Below are 21,034 nucleotides of genomic sequence, written 5' to 3' on the forward strand. Positions count from 1 at the left end.
AGAGCAGATTACCAAGGCCTTGCTCTCATACATGATAAATTCTGGGCTATTCTGAAAAAATAATAGTTGATCTCTAAGGTTCTTTCTGTTTGAAGATCTGGTGGTTCTGCAGCAGCTACAACATGTTTTAAAGAGCGATGCTGGCGAGGAGAGGCCAGCCTTAGGGTATTGTTTTGCCAGAGCTGCCTCTGAAGCAGATGAAGTAACGATGAGAATAGCTTCCATTTATAGAGCATGGGCTGAGGAGCTGTGCTGAGGACACTGGACCCAGGAGCTCACTGAATCCCCTGTAACTGTGTGAGGAAATCGTTAGCCTCACTTGACTGATGAGGAGACTGAGGGTCAGGGAGGTTAATGTGTGTGTGAATAAATAATACAGTGGCTCAGAGCAGAGACTGTGCAGTTGGACCGCGGGCTCTCTGGCCATGGCAGTTACTAACCTCACTGTTCTCAGCCTTTCCTATCAGTTGAATATGGATACTCATAGGACCAAAGCCATATGACATAATTCATGCAAAATGCTGTTAGCACAGTGCCTGCACATAGTAGATTTTCAATAAATGCTGCTTTTATTAGGAAGGGCTCAAGAAACTTCACGTATGGACACCACATGGTATTCTTGATGAATCATTGATGTTTCATATCTAAACTCTTTTTGCCTTTAGCTAATCTAGAGTTATAATCAGGGCCTTGACCATGAGACTCCAGCTGCTTCCTGTGGGAGGAATAAAGGTAGGGTTCCAGACCCAGGCCTGGCCACTTGGACATTTCTCCCACCTGGCCGCCCACCAGGCCCGCCTGCAGCTGTGAGGGGCTGATTTTATCGCTCGAATGCCATCTCCTCCATACCGTGTTTCCCAGATGGGCTCCTGGTTCGTTCCTCTGGATTTCAACAGGAATATTGACATGACTAAATCAACCTACAAAACTCTGGTGTTAAAGAAATCAGACTCTCCAAGGGCCATCAAGTATTAGCATTTTCTAAACATGTTACCTCTGTTTGACCACGGTACACCTTTTTTCCATCCAGAATATGTTGTAGGGCTAGCCAATGCTTTGGGCAACATGCATTTTGGGACTGTTCCCCAGAACCCTCCAAATGCAGCCAGCAGAGCAAGGGTTGACCAGGGAGATGAGACAGGTGGACAGAGTTTGGATGTATTTTAGAGGTAGGATCACCAGGATTTACTGATGGAAGCTGCTTAGTGAAATATTTGGCGTATTGAAGTGTGTTGAATTGAACTGTGTTCATGTTTTCTGGATACCAAGTCAGCCAGTTGGGAAAGGAAGTAGCCAGTCGCTGAAGCAGTCCTTTGGTCTATATGAGGCAGTGACCCACACCTTCTGATAGTCACTGAGGGGACTGCTGGCTTTGGCCTCTTTTAGTCTTTGGCTTCAGACTTTTTGGGGTGTAAGGCTCCTTGTTTCTTTCTCTGTAGAAGTAGTTTTCTTCTCTCTTCCTCTCCCCACCCCTTTTAAAATGAGAAAACCCTCTGCCCTCTTCAGGGGATATCACTCTATCGTTGCTGGAGCCCGAGCCATACATCCTGAAGCAGCTTTCCCAGTTTCCAAAGTTTATTGTTAATGAAAAGTGCAAACCAGGCTGAAATCCCTGGCAGGAGCCAGAGCCGTGGGGTACACCGAGGCCAGCAGATGTGGGAGCAGCCAATTTTATCTGGCTGTTCTCTCTCTCCTCCTCCTCCTCCTCCCTGCCCTCCTCCTTCCCCTTTCATTTTATCATAGAGGTTTGGCTGGACTTGAAGGAGCCGAAAAGGAACTGGAGGGGCCTGAGCTTCTAGCAGCCAGTGACAAGGTGTGGGAGGACAGGGGCCCAGGCCTGGGGCACAGTCCAGTCTAACTCAGTCCTCAGTGTGTGTGTGTGTGTGTGTGTGTGTGTGCGCGCGCGTGCGTGTTTCAGTGGTAGGCCCTGGGATCCAATAATAATGATATCAACAATAATAGCTAACATTGAGTACATGCCATAAGTGCAGGTCTTGTTCTAAGCATTTAACATACCTAATATCAATAAAGTCTCCCAGCAGTTCTAAGAGGTACTAATATTATGCATATTTTATTGGCTAAACTGAGTTACAGAGGGGGCAACCCACTTGCCCAAAGTCACATGGCAAGTAGGAGACAGATCTAGGAATTCTACTTAGTTCTGCCTGGTTCCCAAACTATAGTTTTTAAGTCTAAAAGCCCATGCAGAGGAAACCAACAAATAAATTCATGTAGTTTGAAAGTCCTATGATGCAAATATCGATTAGTAGAGAGGCAGAGGGGAGGCAAAGTGGAAGCTGTATTTGGGTTCATTCTTGACTGATGAGTTGGGAGTTTTCCTAGCAGGAAAGACCGGTAGGAGTAGAGGCAGAGGGAAGAGCATAGAGGTGGGAAACAGCAGGGAAACAGCAGAGAGAGAGAGAGAGAGAGAGAGAGAGAGAGAGAGAGAGAGAGAGAGAGATAATGAGGAACAGCAAACAGTCCCGCACTGATGGGCACAGTGGGCCAGACAGGGACTAGTAGAAGTTGGTGAGATGGAGAGTGGTAGGCAGGGGTCCTTCAGGGAAGGTCTTGGGTAGCCTATAAAAGTTTTTTTTCTTTTAAATAACGTATCACTTGAGAGTGATAGATTTAAAAACAATTACTATTTATTATCTCTTTGCTCAAAGGACATCTTATGTGAAAGCCCAAAATATGGAACATAGCAATGGACTGAGTACCTTCGGTTGAGGCAGTGCTGAGGACCTGTCCCTCAGGGTTCTGTTAGCCCCACCCCCACCCCCAGCAGGGGTCTCCAAACTTTTTACACAGGGGGCCAGTTCACTGTTCCTCAGACCATTGGAGGGCTGCCAAATACAGTGGTCTTCTCACTGACCACCAATGAAAGAGGTGCCCCTTCCAGAAGTGCAGTGGGGGCTGGATAAATGGCCTCAGGGGGCCGCATTGCGGCCCGCGGGCCGTAGTTTGGGGATACCTGGCCTAGAGCTTCAAGAACTCAGATGAACAGAGTTTGGAACATCACTGCTAGAGAATATCAAGGTTGGGGAGAAAGAAGCATTTAGTGATATGTAATTATTATTCTTGTCCAGAATGCATTTGTGAGGTTTTGAGTTCACTCATTTAATAAATATTAATTGATCCCCTATGTCAACTAGCGCCTTGAGTGCGGGAGGGGGGGGGATACATCAGTGAATTAAATAGAACAACCCTCATTTACATTAAAATGGAGGAGAGAAAATAAAAAAGTACACAGAAGAGATGTGTAGCAGAGCTAAGAAAGGTCCGTGGGATCATGTCAGAACTGGTGGGCCACATTTGGAACTTTGGGTATTATTTTAAGTAAGATGGAAAGTCTGGAAGGTTTTGAGCAAAGAGGTGACAAGATCAGCCACCCACTTTGGGTCAGAATAGATTATGAGGTCCGGGTAGCTGGTCCACTTTATATGGTTATAAACATTAGTTGTGTTTGTTATTAGCTGTTATCCCTTCTATAGGGGTGCTGTTCTGGTGGGAGGGGCTTGTGAGCATGATCCTGCTAACGGAAGTGGGATCCTCAGAAGAGAGAGGCATGTTCCCTTGATGTGATCAAGGTGTGTCCAGTAACAATAGTGATGTCATTGTCCACGTGGCTGGAAAACTTGTACAACTCCTTCTGATGTTGAATAGCCCAGCTGGTGTCCTGGTTGGTAGCTGTTTGCCTGCTCCTCACTCAGTGACATCTCCGTTGTCCTCTTGCACTCTCTGTATTCATAAGTGAGATTGTTGGATAAACAGGGTGTTTGTATATTGCTGTTCCCCCCACAGTGTTTGAGAACAAAGATAAGATTGTGATCATCATGGAATACGCCAGCAAAGGGGAGCTATATGATTACATCAGCGAGCGGAGACGCCTCAGCGAGAGGGAGACCAGACACTTCTTCCGGCAGATCGTCTCCGCTGTCCACTATTGTCACAAGGTATTGGCCCGCCAGAGCTTTGGCCGCAGATGGTTTTTATGACATCACATGATTTTTTCTTTTCACATTATAAGGATGAGGTCTGTTCATTGTAGTACTTATGGTGAACTTACAAAATGGAAAGAAGAAAATTACCACCACCTAAAAATCCAAAATTCAGCAGTTATCTGCTATTGACATTTTTGTTTGTTTCTTTCCAATCTCCTTCCTCCTACTTTTAACATTTGTTTTTTTAATTTACACTTTTTATCTTGAATAAATTTAGATTTGCAGCAGTTTTCCAAATAGTACAGAGAATGCCTATATACCCCTCACTCAGCCAACCCTATGGTAACATCTTATCAAAATAAATTACAGTAGTACAAATATACCAACATTTGTACATTGCCATGAACAAAACTCCAGATTTCATTTGGAGTTCATCACGTTTTTCACCAGTGGCTTTTCTCTGTTCTAGGAGTAACACATGGCATGATTTGTACATAGTTTGTGTCTTGCCTTTTCACTCAGTATTTTCATCTAAACATATTTCCCGTGTTACTAAAAATTCTCTGTAATTATTGTGAGTGTTGCACATTTAATTTAGGTTGGTCCCAATTTCTAGTTATTATAAATAGTGACCAATATCTTTCTACATTAACCTTTTCCTCTCATTTGAATAATATACTTAAGAGGAATTCTAGAAGTGGAATAGCTGGGCCATGGGTTCTGAACCTTTCTGGGCTCTTGCTACCTTTTGTTGCATCAGTTACATCCACATGGGCTACTTATATGTGCAACACACCTAATGGGATATGCTCATAGTATGGCTGCCGTTTAGCCACCGTTGGTCTCTGGAGAAGGCAATGAAGTGCCCAGATAATTCCAAGCCACATTTTAGCCATTATTGTTACTAGTCATCTTACTATACTTTTCCTCAGAACTAATATACCTTGAACAATCCTGCACTTTAAGGGCAGCAGTGACTTGAATCCAACATGTCATCCAAAACAGATTCAACTTCTTCATACAGATTGTAGTGTGGGGTCTTCTGGTTTGTTGAATATTCTGTTTAGTTGATAGTGGCTCTGGGAGTAATTTGGAAATGATTATTCAGATCTAAAACCTGCAGCCCATGTGAACATTATTTGACTTCTCCTTGCTGACTCAAGGCCCTGGTGATTCAGATCACAGAACATTTTGTGTTTTATCATCAGGCATCATCAAAAAATGTTACAGACAGTATTTTTATTATTTGAAGTGTCTGAGTACTTGGATTTCCTATGTATGGGACTTTCTTAGACTCATGCCATCTTATTGTGAAACCAGGAATGCAGCAGTGTAAACCAAACTACTCCCAGTATTTAAAACAGAACAGAATCAGTGCCTTTTGTTTTGTGCTTGGGTTTGTGTATCGCACAAAATACATCCTTGAAGGGTTGAATTAGAAAAAGAGTTGCAGAAATATATAAATACATTTTTTTTTCTTGGTCATCTCTCCAGTCAGTGCTTTTGGGGATGTTGGGAACTATCAGATGGCAAGGGGAATAATAAAGAACTGTAAACAGGAAGATTCTGAACTAAGGAAATTTTTTTTATATTTTCATTTTTTATTGAGAGAGACAGGAAGGGAGAGAGATGAGAAACATCAGCTCATAGTTGCAGCCTCTTAGTTGTTTATTGATTGCTTTCTCATACCTGCCATGATTGAGGGGGGGGGGAGCACCAGTTGAGCCAGTGACCTTTGGGCTCAAGCCAGTGACCTTTGGGCTCAAGCCAGAGACCTCAGGGTTTCGAACTGGGTCCTCTGTGTCCTAGACCGACACTTTATCCACTGTGCCACTGCCTGGTCAAGCTGAACTAAGGAAATCTTGACTGAAAGACAAAGACTTTCTAGCCAGTTCTTTTGCTTAAAAAAGCAGCTTCAATTGTAAATGTCCTTTATACTGAATGGTGTGAAAAACTTTCTCCCTGCTATTGATCTGCCCAGCCCAAAACAGTCGGTTCCACTCTTTCCCATGCCCACCCACACCTTTGAAAGATCTTTGGATTTTAAAAGAGAATTGAGCACACCAGTTATTTCTGCTGGATAAACCAACAGCCTATTGGCTGAGGACTCCTTTATACTTTTCAGCTGGCTGTCTGCTTGTCACTGCAGCTCAGCTGCCAGCCTTTGCAGAGTGTGCCTGCATGGAAAGGTCACCCAGTGTGGCAGTGACCTGCTTTGAGTAACCCAATAGCTATGGTCTCACTAGCCTCTCCCACCTTCACCCTTCACCTATATTGAATCCCGTGGAGCAGAGAGGGGCTTTTAAAATCTTCCCTCCTAGCTGCTTAGGAAACACCCTAGGGTAGCATGCCTTTGTTCTCCTCAGAACAGATCTGGATTGTTTCCATGGATCAGAATAGATTGAATCAGACTTCTTTCCAGCACTGAGAAGGCAGGCAGGCTTGCAGACAGACAGACAGACCGACAGACAGACAAGGTCTGGGAGCCCTGCATTCTGAGTCCCCAGCAGAGAAATCTGCTTCTTCCCTGGGAATCACATCACAGACAGACATGGTTTGCCACCGCCTGGGACTATATTGCTTTCACACAGTGGAATGACATTCCGACAAAGGATCCCCCTGCTGTTTTACAGGCTCTGGGGGAGAATGGATTCCAGTCATTTTTCCCTTAACCACACAGCAAGTGACTAATGCTCTTCTGTCCCTCGGCTCTCGAGAGCTCCATGACAGTAAGAGCGGCCCTGAAAGATGGGGACAAAGACCACCGGGCTGGGGCATTTCTTTCATCTGTCAGACATTTCCCTTTGCTCTGCCTCCGCCTTCCTCTTTCTCTCTCTCTCATCCCATCCACTCCTATTCAGTTCCCTGCCTGTCTTTTCATTTCAGAATGGTGTGGTCCACCGGGACTTGAAGCTGGAAAACATACTGCTCGATGACAACTGCAATATTAAGGTAAACCTCTTGCCTCGGTGATTGATATGCGGGGCCTGGGATGGCATCCAGTGGGGGGCTGAGCGACTCCAAACTGCAGCCTGCAAGTAAGGAGGCCACTTGCTTCCCTGGCGGGCGGCTGGGGAAAGTCCCTGGGCTTGAGCTCTCAGTTCAGTTTGAACAATTGAATTCGGTAAGCATTTACCCATCTTTAACTACAGGCCAGAATTTCTCCTTCATACTGGGATAATTAGGTGGCTAAAATATGGTCCCTGTCCTCAACAAGTTCATGGTCTGCAATCATTGCCATAAAAATACTTATAACAATAACACTTTGCGTATGTGTTACATATCTAAGTTGTCTGATATCATTTAAAGTAACAACCCAAGGCAGCACAACGTTGGGATGTGGAGTTGGGGTTTAAACCCATGTCTGTCTGACTCATGAGCCCAAGTTTGAACCACTACACTTGATTTGCCAGCAGGGCCCCAAGTTGTTTTAGAGCTGGGACTCTATCCCTGCCACTTTTCTGTCACTCGCACCCCACATCTCTCTCCCAGCCCTCCCACCCCTGAAACCTTCCATGGAAGGGGAGGAAGCTGATTGAAATGATGGTGGTGTTCGTGGTTGGAAAAGAGCATCCCGTCAAGTGATGGAGTTTACTTTTATGGAGAGTATTATTGCTGGCTGCCACTGGAGCTGGAGAAAGTTCTCCTGGCCAATAGGATTCAAGTGCCTCCTGCAGAGCACTCCAAATGTCCTTTTGATCACATCTGCAAAATAAGCAAATACGATTTCAAAATAAACGGAGCTCGCTGCATGGGTTTCATTATGAAATGGCCTTAATACTCCCGGCACCAGGAGATCCCTCTACTTAGCCACTAGTGACGTTAGTGCCTCTTCCCTGGTCCCCAGACAAAGCCTGGGAATGACCTTGCATGGTCCTCTTTTTGTTGTTGTTTTTGTTGTTGCTCTAAGTTGAGGGGTGCTTCACGGGGGGACTGTTTCCTTGCTTGGAAGGGTGAAGTTGCTTTGGCATTTGGAGTCTGTTTGCAGATCATAGTGACCGTCATTAGTCACCATCATCTTTTGAAAGACCCCAGGAAGCCATGTCCGGTGGCTGTGGTCACATATTTCTGTGTAGTCCTTAGAATAAAGAGGAAACCATTGGTCAAGGCAGTTTTCTCTAGAAACAGGAAGTGAAATATCATGGTCCCTTCAATTCTGGCAAAGTGGCTGGAATATTTGAGAAGGCACCTAAATGCAGAGTTAGAAAATCCCATCCTGTGTGGCTTATTAGCTCCTTGACATTGGGAAATACACTTTACCTGCTTCCTCAACTATAATGCGGGGTAACAGTAATGCCCACAGGCTTGTTTGGAGGAGTAAAGGAGATACTCTATGTTTTGCTTTATAAACTGCTGAGCACTGTGCAGTGAGTCCAAGTTAAGAGCAATGGCTTTGGAGTTGGATAGCCTGGGTTTGAATTGCAGCCCTCCCCATTGCCAATGGTAGTATTTTGGATAAATTACTTGCCTATCTAAGTCTTGGTTTCCTCATTTGCCCAGTAGAGATGGATGCCAGTCCCTGTCTCTGATGCTTGTTTATTTGTTCATTTTTTCAGTGAGTATTTCCCAAGCACTGTCTGTGTTATCCCTGTGCCAGGTCCTGAAGAATCAGTGACAAACATGAGGATTTTAGACAATATATAGTTAAAGCACTTAGCATTTAACTGTTTATGTCCGAGGTGCCTACCTAAATGGCCGGCTAGTGGAGAGAAATTAAAAAGAAGTCAGTTGCACCGAAGGCACCTGGTGGTCAGGCTATGGTGAGAGGATTGGGTTCTGGTTTGAGGGACACATTCTAAGGGTTTGTGTTGTCCACCCTCGTAACTTTATCTGCAGATTCTCCCTTCCACCTGCCCCCAGAGCCCTCCAAAGTAAATGTAGTCTTTACAGGGCCTGGAATGTGAGCCTCCCACTTGGGGATTGGGTTCTGTAGCACAGTGCGACCTCTTGCCCCCATGATGTAGTCCCAGAAGTGATAAGGCACATAGCTTCCTAGGGAGTCATTGCTCAGTGGAGAAGAATGATTAGAATTCTGAAAGCAATTTGTGCCGGGAACAATAGACAGGAGCCCAGGAGAATGGCTCGTTGGCAGAAGCAATAGGACCATGATGTTGGACTTCCCAGCTCCCAGGACCAAGACCGTTCACTTAGGACCCCTGTTGATTAGGTGGGGAAACAGCAGACACCTAGCACATTATAAAAATGAAGGTGTTAGTAATATCTTTTTCGTTAGGATTCTTAATCTTTAAGCTTTTCTGTTTCTGGCATTTACCAGGAAAAAACACACCACACACATCCCAAACAAAAACCAAACCTTCCCATTCTCTGACATTAATCCTTCTTCTTCTTCTTCTTCTTCTTCTCCTTCTCTACCTCCTTCTTTGTGTGTGTGTGTGTGTGTGTGTGTGTGTGTGTGTGTGACAGAGACAGAGAGAGGGACAGACAGACAGGAAGGGAGAGAGATGAGAAACATCAGTTCTTCGTTGCAGCACCTTAGTTTCTCATTGATTGTTTTCTCATATGTACCTTAACCGTGCCTATAGCAGAGCGAGTGACCCCTTGCTCAAGCCAGCAACCTCAGGGTTTCAAACCTGGGTCCTCTGCGTCCCAATCTGATGCTCTATCCACTGTGCCACTGCCTGGTCAGGCCTTCCTCCTTCTTATTTGAAGGAATGCTGCTAGGTTCTGAGAATCCTTGTGTTTTTTGTTTTGTTTTGTTTCTGTGGCAGAGACAGAGAGAGTCAGAGGGACAGATAGGGGCAGACAGGAATAGAGAGAGATGAGAAGCATCAATTCTTCGTTGTGGCTCCTTAGTTCATTGATTACTCTCTCATATGTGCTTTGACCAGGGGTGCTACAGCAGACTGAGTGACCACTTGCTCAAGCCAGTGACCTTGGGCTTAAGTTGCTGAGCCTTGCTGAAACCAGATGAGCCCGCACTCAAGCTGGTGACCTTGGGGTCTCGAACCTGGGTCCTCCACATCCCAGTCCATGCTCTATCCACTGCGCCACCGCCTGGTCAGGCTCCAGTGCCTTGTTTTAATGGTTATTGTCCAGAAAGTCCAAGTGATGTGCCCAGGATCACCCACAGTGAATCAGTATAGATGAACTTATTGTGTCTGTTTCCCCGGAGTGTGGCACAGCACTTGCCACACAGTAGGTGCTCTTCAACTGTTTGATTTGGAGTGAAGGGATGACAGCTGGGATGAGAACTGACACATTTGAATCCAGACGGATTCTGTTTTCATCATCTCACACCCACTTCCAAGGTTTTTGAAAATGTGTTTCAGCTGGTGTTGCTTCGTCTTCCAGCTGGATATGCTCAGCTCTTGCCGAGTCAGCATGTTGCTAAAAACATATTTGGAAAGGGCACTGGTGACAAAGGCAGGCAGGCACAGACACATGGCCACAAGCTGGTCTCCAATTCAAAGAGAGCCCATGTCATCAGTGTCTGGACTGGGGGACCATTGACACTGATAACCTATGACCAACCAATGGGATATGAGCAGTGAGGGGCCTCTTGGAGCCCCCTTTTGTATCTCCCTAAATATGGGCGTGTATTCCCTATTCCAAGGGTAGAAGGCTTTTTGCCCATGAAGTCTGTAAAAATGCTACTGGTTTAAACTTGTCACTTGTCGCTGCAGTTTTGGTGTGAGCTATGCAGCTCTTCTCCTTCCCTCCCCTGCCTGATGTTGATTTGCAAAGAGCACATCTGGCATTGGGAATTACTTATCTGGCCACTGCGAGAGGGTGTGGCGTCTAAAAATATTCATAGTCGGTTGGACGAAAGAATGAGAGCAATGTGTTTCTTTGGGTTGCATTCCGTACTCCGTGGAGAAGCATGCCTACCAAAATAGACACCCATTATAGCATTAACTTGCAATGAATGAAAACGGACCAGAGTCACATCCTATTTTCTGGGAGAACGGAATGCTGACAATTCCCATAGGAGGCTCCCGTAGAAATGCTTTACAATGAGAAGAGGTCCAGGCACCAGGGTCAGCCGACCTCTTCAAAGAGGGATGAGAATTTGGTGAGCTCCCAGGACTCAGAGTAGAGTGGCATAGGGGAGATGGCCTGTTGCCCCTGATGACAATGGACTCCGCTGCTGCGGATAAGAAAAGGAGCTTTGAATGGCGAGGGCTAAGGTGAGGCAGACGCCTCTGAGGCTTAACAAGAAAGACCAAGTGAGGCAGCTTGGGATGTGTGCCGCTGGGCTTTGAATGTACGAATGTGAGAATGTGCATTCATGCATAATTAATCCACCCATTTGTTGATTCATCTGTCCATTTCTGTAAGTGAACACATATCTATCCATGCGTTTTTAGATTCACTCATTCATTCCTGCACTTATTTATTCAGCAAATTGAGTCTCTTCTTTGGGCAATATTTATTAAACCACAGATGTTTACTGAGTTCCTACTGGGAACTTATCCTGGGCTTGGGCTGGATTCTGGGAGTTTAATAGTGAACCTGATGGCCAGGTCCCTATCTTCTTGGAGTTCAGAATCTAGCACTTGTTAACCCATCTGTCACGGTGAGTCATGAGAAGGATACAGAGGTAAATGAGGATGATGAGGTATCTGCCCCAATGGACTTAGAATTTCAGTTTGGGACACAAGCTATAAATAAAGATCTATCTATCTATCTATCTATCTATCTATCTATCTATCTATCTACCTATCATCTATCTATCTATCTAATATAATTAATTATCTGTCAGTGAAGAACATCTACACAGGGTTAAGTTAGAGAATGGCACATACTAATTTAGCTAGGATAGTCCCTGGCACAGGACTTGAACTCCTCAAACCCACCAAGCTTTCTCTGGATTCCAGGCCTTTCCACATGAATGCTTTTCCCGGTGCTTTTTGCCTGTCTTTTGAGTCTCAGCTTGAGCACCTCTTCTTCCAGGAAGCTTTCTCTGTTCATTGTTCCTTGTCAGGGCCAGGTGGCCCCCCTATGTCCCTCGTGTGCCTTACGTAATATGCTGTGGAAATGCTGATCAAGAAGTGGTGCATCTATTAGCTGGACAGACCAGAAAGCCTTTGCCGAGGAAGTGCTGATTGAACTGGGTTTTGAAGGGTAAGTAGGAGTTCAACAGAGAGAACTGTGATGGTCTTTTAAGGGGAAGGAGCAGCAAGTACAGGAATAATAGGGCATGGAAGCTAGAAAAATAGCAACTTTTGTTGAGCCCTCGCTAGAAGCCAGAGTCCAGAATCAGACCTCCATATGCTTTCTTTTATTTGATTCTTAGATTGTCTCCGCTGGGGTGGATCTGATTACTCTGATTTTACAGATGAGGATGTTCCCACCACTAATCAGTGACAAGGCTGGCTACAGCTAAGGCTGTTTGACTCTAAAGACCAGGCACCTGATAAAGTCTACCTTTTACCACTCCCACCCAAATTTGCCCTAAATCCAAGAAAGCATCACATGAGGACACTTTTCTGTCCTTGCTTCAGTTGGCCTTACCTTGTCTGTAGCAGCTGGTATCCAGCTGTCCCTGGGAGAGACTCTCCAAACACAGGGTCCCCATGTTCCCTGAGAGGCTGCTTCTTGGAGGTTCCTTCAGCTAAGAGCTTCCCCAGGTCAAGTGGACTTGGTTATTTCCAGTCCATGGTCATTTCTAAGTCTCTCTTGAGAGGCAGTGTGAGCTTGGATCTTTTGAAGATGAGAGCCAACCCCATTCCCTTTTGCTCACTATCCTACTGTCTACCTTCACTTCCTGACAGCTCAGGAGTGAGGCTGTCATGGGTTAAGCATCACCCTAACAGCTGTGATTTATAGAGTTGGCTGGAAACAAGATTATTTTAGGGCTTTACGTGAGTGTTCTCTGATCTTCACAAACACCTTTATGTGGTGGAGTCTGTTATTGTTTCCATTTTCAGATGAGGGAACTGAGTAATTGGCAGGTCTCACTGATTACCTAGTGGTGCTAAGCCCAAGTTCTCCTGGCTCCTAAACCTCCGATCTGTTCACTTTACTGCATTTCCTCTTACACACTGCAAATGACTGTCAGACCATTGCTGACATTGTCATTATCATCAGTATCCAAACTGATACTTCCCTTTTCATCCGGTGAGCTCACAAAGATTATTCGTGAAATTTCAGGTTAATCCTTTTTTTTTAATGGTAAAATATATGTAACATAAAGTTTACCATTTTTTGGTGTGTGGTTCAGTGGCATTGAGTGCATTCACACTGTTGTACAACCAACACCACCGTCCATCTCCAGAACATTTGTGTCTCCCCAGCTGAAACTTGGTTCTACAGAAAAAACAATTCCCTATTTCTTCCTCCCCTTAGCCCCTGGAAAACACCGTTTTGCTTTTTGTCTCTACAAATTTGACTGCTCTGTGCACCACAGATAAGTGGACTCATAGCATATTTATCCTTTTGTGTCTGGCTTGTTTCACTGAGCACAGTGTATTCAAGTTTCATCCATGTTGTCGTGAGGTTAAATCTTTTGAAATGTGAATAATCATTTCCTAGTTTATCTTTCTCACTTGGATTTGCATCCAGCAGGGCACACTTCTAGAAAGGCTTGGTAGAAACAAAGAACTCCACAATAGTTAAAGACATGAGTTTTGACTTCCCAGTATCCTTTGCAGAGTCCGGGCTAAACTGAATTCAGTGTGGGGACAGAGGGTGGTTCTGAACTAGTACTGGGAGGGGAACAATCCATTGCCAGAAAAAAAATGTGGAGTAGTTAGTTACCTTGTTCCTAAGTGTGTCAGCAAAATACGACGCTAAAAGCCAAGCCCAGATGCCTCCTTGGTGGCGAGTCACCCTCGATACCCAACAGATGTTCTGTTCCAGAGAAAGCACACACACTGCAGGGAACCCAACACTCATGGGGTTGTCCTGTCTCTGTGATCTTCAGTAGAGCCTTTATGTCCTCTGACCTCTGCCTGTTGCACTTGCAGGACGAGGAGTAGGATTAGTTCATCTTTTAGGGCTCTTTCAGGTTGAAACCATTTTGGAGATTTGGTTATTTTTGTGATACATTCAAAATCATTATCCCCCATGTTGTAGGTTTTCTACATTTTCCAGATTTCTCTTCTTTCACTCTCTACTTGGATTTTGCCTCTTTCTAGTATCTTCTCTGCTGTTTTACTTAATAGTTTTAATTCAATTTACTTTTTAAAAATATATATATTTATTTGAATTGGAAGCCTTATGTAATTCCCATAAATGGAAAACCAGTATCATAAAGTTACTAAAGTTATTTCTATGGATTTAAAGGTGGGAAGCAAATATTAAACTGAGCCTAAACTCTGTGCCGATTATGGTTCTAAGCATTTTACATACATTGCTATTTAATTTTTACCACGACCTTGTGGGGGTAGGTACTGTTCCTCCCTCCATTTTACAGATGAGAAAACTGAGGCTTTGAGAAGTTTCATACCCAGTGGTCACTTATTATCAGCTCTACATGGCATGAGACGTTAGAGCCACAGCCCAAGTTTATGTGGCTCAAGGTTTGATTACTGTGTGTGTGTGTGTGTGTGTGTGTGTTGATTAATATTGCTTTTCTGTTGAAATGCCAAGAGCACAGACTAATCTAGATTTCTATTAATCTTCTGTCAGCGGCTCTGACAGTTTTACTGGGAGAGGCTGATAAACATCAGTCTGTGAGGATGGGCCTGGGTACAACATAAACATGCTTTTCAGAAAGGCTACAAAGAAAGCAAGGATGCTCAGAATTGGAGAACTCCTGGTGTGAGTGTGTGCATGCAGGAATTTGCACGTGGAGCTGGCTGGTGCCTCACACACGTGTGTGTATTTGGAAGCTCACAGGTGCCCAGATGCCACAGACATTACGGGGTGGGAAGGGACGTATGTTCCTCGGGATGTGCGCTGTGCTCTGTCAGTTCCTGCCTTCACTGCAGTCAGAGAGGATGGCGCCTGCGCCTTCTCGGCCTTGTCCCAGGGCTGCAGCCATTTTATTTGTCTTTGGATGGACAGGGCACACTCCATAGAGCTTCCAACCAACTTCCTGCAAGCAAGCCGGGCTGGGGCCTTGATAAGAAAGTGGAATTTAGGGCAATTAAGTGCAACATGAACCTCAAGAATGCGTTTTCTGAGGGTGGTTTTTCACCAGCCACTTTCAATGACATTCCATTCATTCAGGGCTGCCTTTTACAAAATAGGCTTATTCTGGGGGCTGCGTTCAAAACAGAGCCTCGGCGCATTTGCGGTCAGGCTGGGCGGCTCCCTGGGCATGTGAATCAGCCTGTTTATAAGCCTCAAATGGAAATCAGCTTGGGGACTGGCAGAAGCTGCAGTGGTTCAGCTTGCAAGGCTGGAGTGGAAGACTTAGAATGGAGTGAAGTTTGCTGTCCCCTGGGGCAGAGTGGCTCAGTGTTTAGAAACTTTAAAGTAAGGTTCGGGAAACATTTTGGCTGAGAGAGCCATGAACGCCACATATTTTAAAATGTAATTCCATGAGAGCCATACAACGACCCGTGTACGTTACGCATTATCCAATAAAAATTTGGTGTTGTCCCGGAGGACAGCTGTGATTGGCTCCAGCCACCCACAACCATGAACATGAGCGGTAGGAAATGAATGGATTGTAATACATGAGAATGTTTTATATTTTTAACGTTATTATTTTTTTTTATTAAAGATTTGTCTGTGAGCCAGATGCAGCCATCAAAAGAGGCACATCTGGCTCGCGAGCCATAGGTTCCCGACCTGGGTTTACACTGACGCTTACTCGTTAGCTCACCTGTGGTGAACCACCTATCTCTCTAAATCTGAGTTTCCTCATCTGTTAAATGGGTTTTCTTTTTTAAAAAAATGTGGTAAAATATCCATAATATAAGATTTACCATTTTAACCCTTTTTAGATGTATAGTTCAGTGGCATGACGTACATTCAGTTTATTGTGTAAATGAGATTTAGGATAGGATTTGATTAGAGAGGGTGAGTGCTTAGAATAATGCCTGATACTTGGAAGTTGTTCAGTAAGTGGTAACTAAGTATATTATTATTATTATTATTATTATTATTATTATTCTGTGTTATCTACTAATTATCTTCCGCTTTTCAAAATATCATATAATGCCTATTCTAGTGACAAGTATTTCTGGGATGAGGGCAGGTGCTAAGTAGTGGGCGATACAAAGATGAGGGGAAGGTGTGGAACTTGCCACCTGCCTCAGGGGACTCAGAGTCTAATAAGCAAGGTAAATTTATATATATGTGTGTGTGCATGTATATATATATGTGCATGCATATATATATCCATATACATATGTATATACCTGATATATATGTGAAAAATATACACATGTATATATGTATATATAGATGCAAGGAAGATTGCTGCCATTAAGATAATAAATAAAACACTTCAAGAAACTAAAGGAAAGAGAATGACTTCAAGGGGTGTGCAATACAAGAGAAGCAAAGTTAGGTCAAACATTAGCATGGGACATGAAGACTTGAAGGGTATAGAACACTTTTGCATTCGTGGTCTCATCTGGGTGGATTTTTTTTCTTCTCAAAATAATCTTGTGATCTAGAACAGGATAGGGATTATGGATTCCCATTTTATGATGGGTAAACTGAGGCACAGAGTAGCTAAGGGACCTGTTCCATGTCACACAGATGGCTGAAATATGACTCAAAACCAAGTGCCTTAAGTCCGTGTCATTTAGGGTCGCATGGCAGGGAAACTAGGGTTTTGATCAGAATGTGGTAGATACAAAGGTGGTGGTATCAGGTGCACAGGTAAGGGTTTTCCAGAGTGTGAGATGCACACCACTGCAGTGCAGTGAGGTCTGCTGCAGATGAACACTTTCCAAATTTATAGTTCTGCATGTCCGATTCATCAGAAACATCAAGCTTGTGATTCTGTGGCTATTTCTCAGGCAAGTCTAAATTGAAGTGAAGATAGAGAGTCTGTGTTAGGAGTAATTTTAAGTAAGTAATAGAGTCTGTAATGTGTAGGTATGGCCGAACTTGTGTTGGATGCCAAGAACCGCAGTTGAGAATCACTGGACCAGTTGTGTTGACTGGTCTTTATATGAAGACCCAGGGCTGGACAGAAGAGCGTGACTCAGCTGGCAGCCCCAGCCAGGTGCCCTCAGCTGCTGTAGTGCAGGGTGGTGTGATTGTCCAACACAGACACTAACTGCGGCACTAACCAGCCTCCCTGAATCTTACTTGTTTTCGTAGATTGCTGACTTTGGGCTTTCCAACCTGTACCAGAAAGACAAGTTCTTGCAAACGTTTTGTGGAAGCCCGCTCTATGCATCTCCTGAAATTGTCAATGGGAGGCCTTACCGAGGGCCAGAGGTAAGCAGGTTGCCAGTTGTGCATGGTTGGGTGGGTAGGCGGGCAAGAAAAGGCCGGAGGGCAAGAGCTGAATCTAGAAAATACTTAAAAAATAATCCCCCAAACCAGCAAGGAAAACCGTTCCTTTTATGATTATAAAAGCATAACATAAACACCTAGGAGAAAATTTGGAAAATTTAAAAAAACCTAAAAGAGGAGAAAATAGTTACCTGCAATCTACCTCAAAAGAAATCTAGTGAATATTTTTGTGACTTTTTTTTTTTTTTTTTTTACAAAGACAGAGAGAGAGAGAGTCAGAGAGAGAGATAAACAGGAACAGACAGACAGGAACGGAGAGATGAGAAGCATCAATCATTAGTTTCTCATTGCGCATTGCGACACCTTAGTCGTTCATTGATTGCTTTCTCATATGTGCCTTGACCACGGGCCTTCAGCAGACCGAGTAACCCCTTGCTCAACCTTGGGTCCAAGCTGGTGAGCTTTGCTCAAACCAGATGAGCCCATGCTCAAGCTGGCAACCTCGGGGTCTCGAACCTGGGTCCTTCCGCATCCCAGTCCGACACTCTATCCACTGCGCCACCGCCTGGTCAGGCTTTTGTGACCTTTTTAAAGACCTTTTTTCCAGTGTAAATCTCTGCATTTCAAAAGCAATTGAGGCCCTTGTATATCTGTATATACATACATTGCCTTTTATTAACATTATATTGTGACATTTTCTGAATTCGTTATTAAAACATAGTTTTTAATGTCAACACAAAGTTTTATTGTATGAATAAATATGCCATAATTTAATCACTCCCCAATATTTAGGTAGTCAGATTATTTTCAGTTTTTCCTTATTATCACAAAACAGATAAAACAAACATCAAACCAAAAATTCCCTAACTCTCGGAGTGACTATATTTTTGCAGATACTTAGACAGCCTGTCATTTTTGATGAAGGAAACACATTTTAATTTTATCTCCCAATTCATGAGAAATGCATTTCTCTCTATGCCTAAAGTCTTCAGGGCCACTGAAAAAGATGTGTTATGTGGAAATGTTATCTTGAAAACCGTTGAGTTGTGAGTGACTCTTTTCTTTAAAAAAGATGGTTTGCTTTACAGAGAGATTTCATCTACTCGGTATTCTTTAAATAGCAGCTGTTCACTGGGTTGAAATGTTTCCTTCCAAATATTTATCTGTTTGAAAGTGTTTGGGGGCAGGGCTAGAGGCTGAAGAGAAGGACGCCAAGAACCTCTGCCAATTACAGTGAACAGAATGTCTTTCTGAAGGAAGAATGTAAGGGAGGAGCATAGGATTCCACTTACAAAACTGCAGAAACTCGACACTGTAAATTTATCATAGATAATGAATGCTTCTTTGATCTTTGAGAATCTATTTCCGAGGTTACAAGATGGCAGCTTGTGATCGGGCCAGCAGGCATGCTTTATTTGGCCACATTAGTCTTTCTAAAAAAAATTGAACAAACATTTAATAACTGGGAGATTTTACATAAAAATCTGGTTTCCGACTTCTCTTGAAGAACCAAGGGATCTAGCAGTGTGGGGCATGTGTCACTGTGAGGCAGCATAGCCAAGGGGAGGCTGCCTCTTGATGATGGGTGAACCATCACCCCACCCTCCACAGTACAGGAAGGAATTGATTTCTGGATTGGGAGTGAAGAGCTCTGTGTCCCAGTCTTAACCTCTGAGAAACCATTGAGGTTCTTGTGCCTTAGTATTTTCCTCTTGTCATGAGGATCAAAGAAGATAATCTATTTGAGAAAGTCCCTATGCCCAGCTGCAGTCCCTATCAGTTGTCAGGCTGCCATGGGAACCTGCCTGGCAGGTGCGAAATTCAGTTCCTGGGGTCACTGGGGGTGGCTGCTCATGCTATGATGTGAATGGTTTGGAGGGCATCTGGAATCTGCTTCCCAACTCTATATGTCCTGTCTCTGCTCCAGGTGGACAGCTGGGCTCTAGGCGTATTACTTTACACTCTCGTTTACGGAACAATGCCCTTCGATGGTTTCGATCATAAAAACCTCATTCGACAAATCAGCAGCGGAGAATACCGGGAGCCCACGCAGCCCTCAGGTGTGTGCTCAGGGTGGGGCAGAGGTGGGGTGGGCGTGGTCCGCTCACCTGCCCTAGTGCATGCCTTTCTGCGTCTGTTTTAGTGTCTGTAAGGAGTCTCCTGCTTTTCCTTTCTTTTCTCCAGGTCTTTGCCTGTGGCAAAGCTGGCTTGTTTGGCTGCTTTACCCAAACTTTCCCAAATGAAAATTTTGGAATAAGCGCTCTACATCACGGGCAGGCTAGGAGTCCTGTTTACTTGCTGTGTGAACTTGGGCAAATCCAGGAGCCTGTTTAGATTCAGTTTCTCCACTAAAAATTAAAATTTTGGAAAACGTATTGCATGACATCCCTTCTGGTCCATGTAGACATACAAACCAGCCTAACTAGACTGAGTGCCACGAGGGTCACAGATGCCCTTCTTCACCACTGTGCCCTGCCCCAGGGGTATGGTAAATAGGCGCTGTTTCTTTCTTTCTTTCTTTTTTCCTCATTGCTTTCAGAGAGAGTGAAAAGGAGAGAATATATATATATATATATATATATATATATATATATATATATATGAGAGAGAGAGAGAGAGAGAGAGAAGTATCAATTCATTGTTCTACCTGGTTGTTCCATTTAATTGTGCATTCATTGGTTGCTTCTCCTTATGTGCCCTGACTGGGGATCAAAACCATGGCCTCAGCACTCTGGGATGACACTCTTATCCATTGAGCCATGTGGCCAGGTCCTGGACCCAATTTCATTTTCTTTTGCTGCATAACAGCTCTATCCCATTCCCCCAAAGAAACTCAGAGGTTTAAACAACAACCGTGTAACCACACCTCTCAATTCCTGGGTTGGCTGGAGCTCTGTTCTTGCTTAAGATCTCTTCTGCCTTTGTAATCACATGGCAGCTGGGGCTAGAGCTGATTTTGTGACACTTCTGTGTGGGCTCTCTCTCCATGAGATACCCTCCCTGGCCTCTCAGTCCAAGAAGAAGCCTGGACTTCTTATGTGGCAGCTTAGGGCTCTAAGAACGAGGAAGAAGAAGCTGCCAGGCCTTCTTAATGTCTGTGTTAGGAAGCCAGATAATGTCACTTCTGCCACATTCCATTGATCAAAGCAACAACAACCATAAACTCCATCTCTTGATGGGAGAGTTGCCATATGTGTATGGGGAGGGTGTGTCCAGGTGGCCATTTTTGGAATATAATTAACATAGATACTTCGTGTATATATCATACATACTCTATATGCCTGTACATAGACATACACATAGGCGAGACTCATTATTCATAGTAGTTATGTTCTATAACGTTGCTGTGAACCCTAGGCTAGTAAATACTGAAGCATTGCTCCTCAGGGAAACGCAGGGCTCAATTCCTGTGAGCCTCTGGTCACAATGTTTTTTGCCAACTGAACAAAACATCACCTTATTTTATGTACGTTTATGTTTAAAGACACCTCACTTAAAGCATACTGATTCATTAACATCACACTCACGGCCAGCAACACTGTAACACATGCCTGAACGAAGCTTGTATCTAACACCCGTATTTTCTCCATGACGCGCATCACAGCCTTCTTGCCCTTAGGAACTCTAGACAGCAACTTCAGCACTACGCCCAGGGGACATTGCATACAATTCAATCACCAACAAAAAGTACAAAACTGTGAAACACATGGACCGAATAGACTGAAAAGGACACTTGCTAGTATTAGAGCAGAAACACCAAG

The 21,034-nt window shown here is 44.1% G+C and overlaps 1 protein-coding gene across 2 annotated transcripts in view; it reads left to right on the forward strand.

The window, feature by feature from the left end:
- Positions 1-21,034, forward strand: part of NUAK1 (NUAK family kinase 1) — a 77,476-nt gene that overhangs the window by 50,134 nt on the left and 6,308 nt on the right. For both annotated transcript variants that reach the window (XM_066356096.1, XM_066356101.1), the window contains 4 exons: positions 3,805-3,956; positions 6,831-6,896; positions 17,136-17,255; positions 19,201-19,333. In XM_066356096.1, coding sequence (XP_066212193.1) covers positions 3,805-3,956; positions 6,831-6,896; positions 17,136-17,255; positions 19,201-19,333 — 471 coding nt within the window. The remainder of the gene's footprint in view (positions 1-3,804; positions 3,957-6,830; positions 6,897-17,135; positions 17,256-19,200; positions 19,334-21,034) is intronic.

Source organism: Saccopteryx leptura, chromosome 1 (genome assembly GCF_036850995.1).
Source record: "Saccopteryx leptura isolate mSacLep1 chromosome 1, mSacLep1_pri_phased_curated, whole genome shotgun sequence".
Classification (NCBI taxonomy): Eukaryota; Metazoa; Chordata; class Mammalia; order Chiroptera; family Emballonuridae; genus Saccopteryx; species Saccopteryx leptura.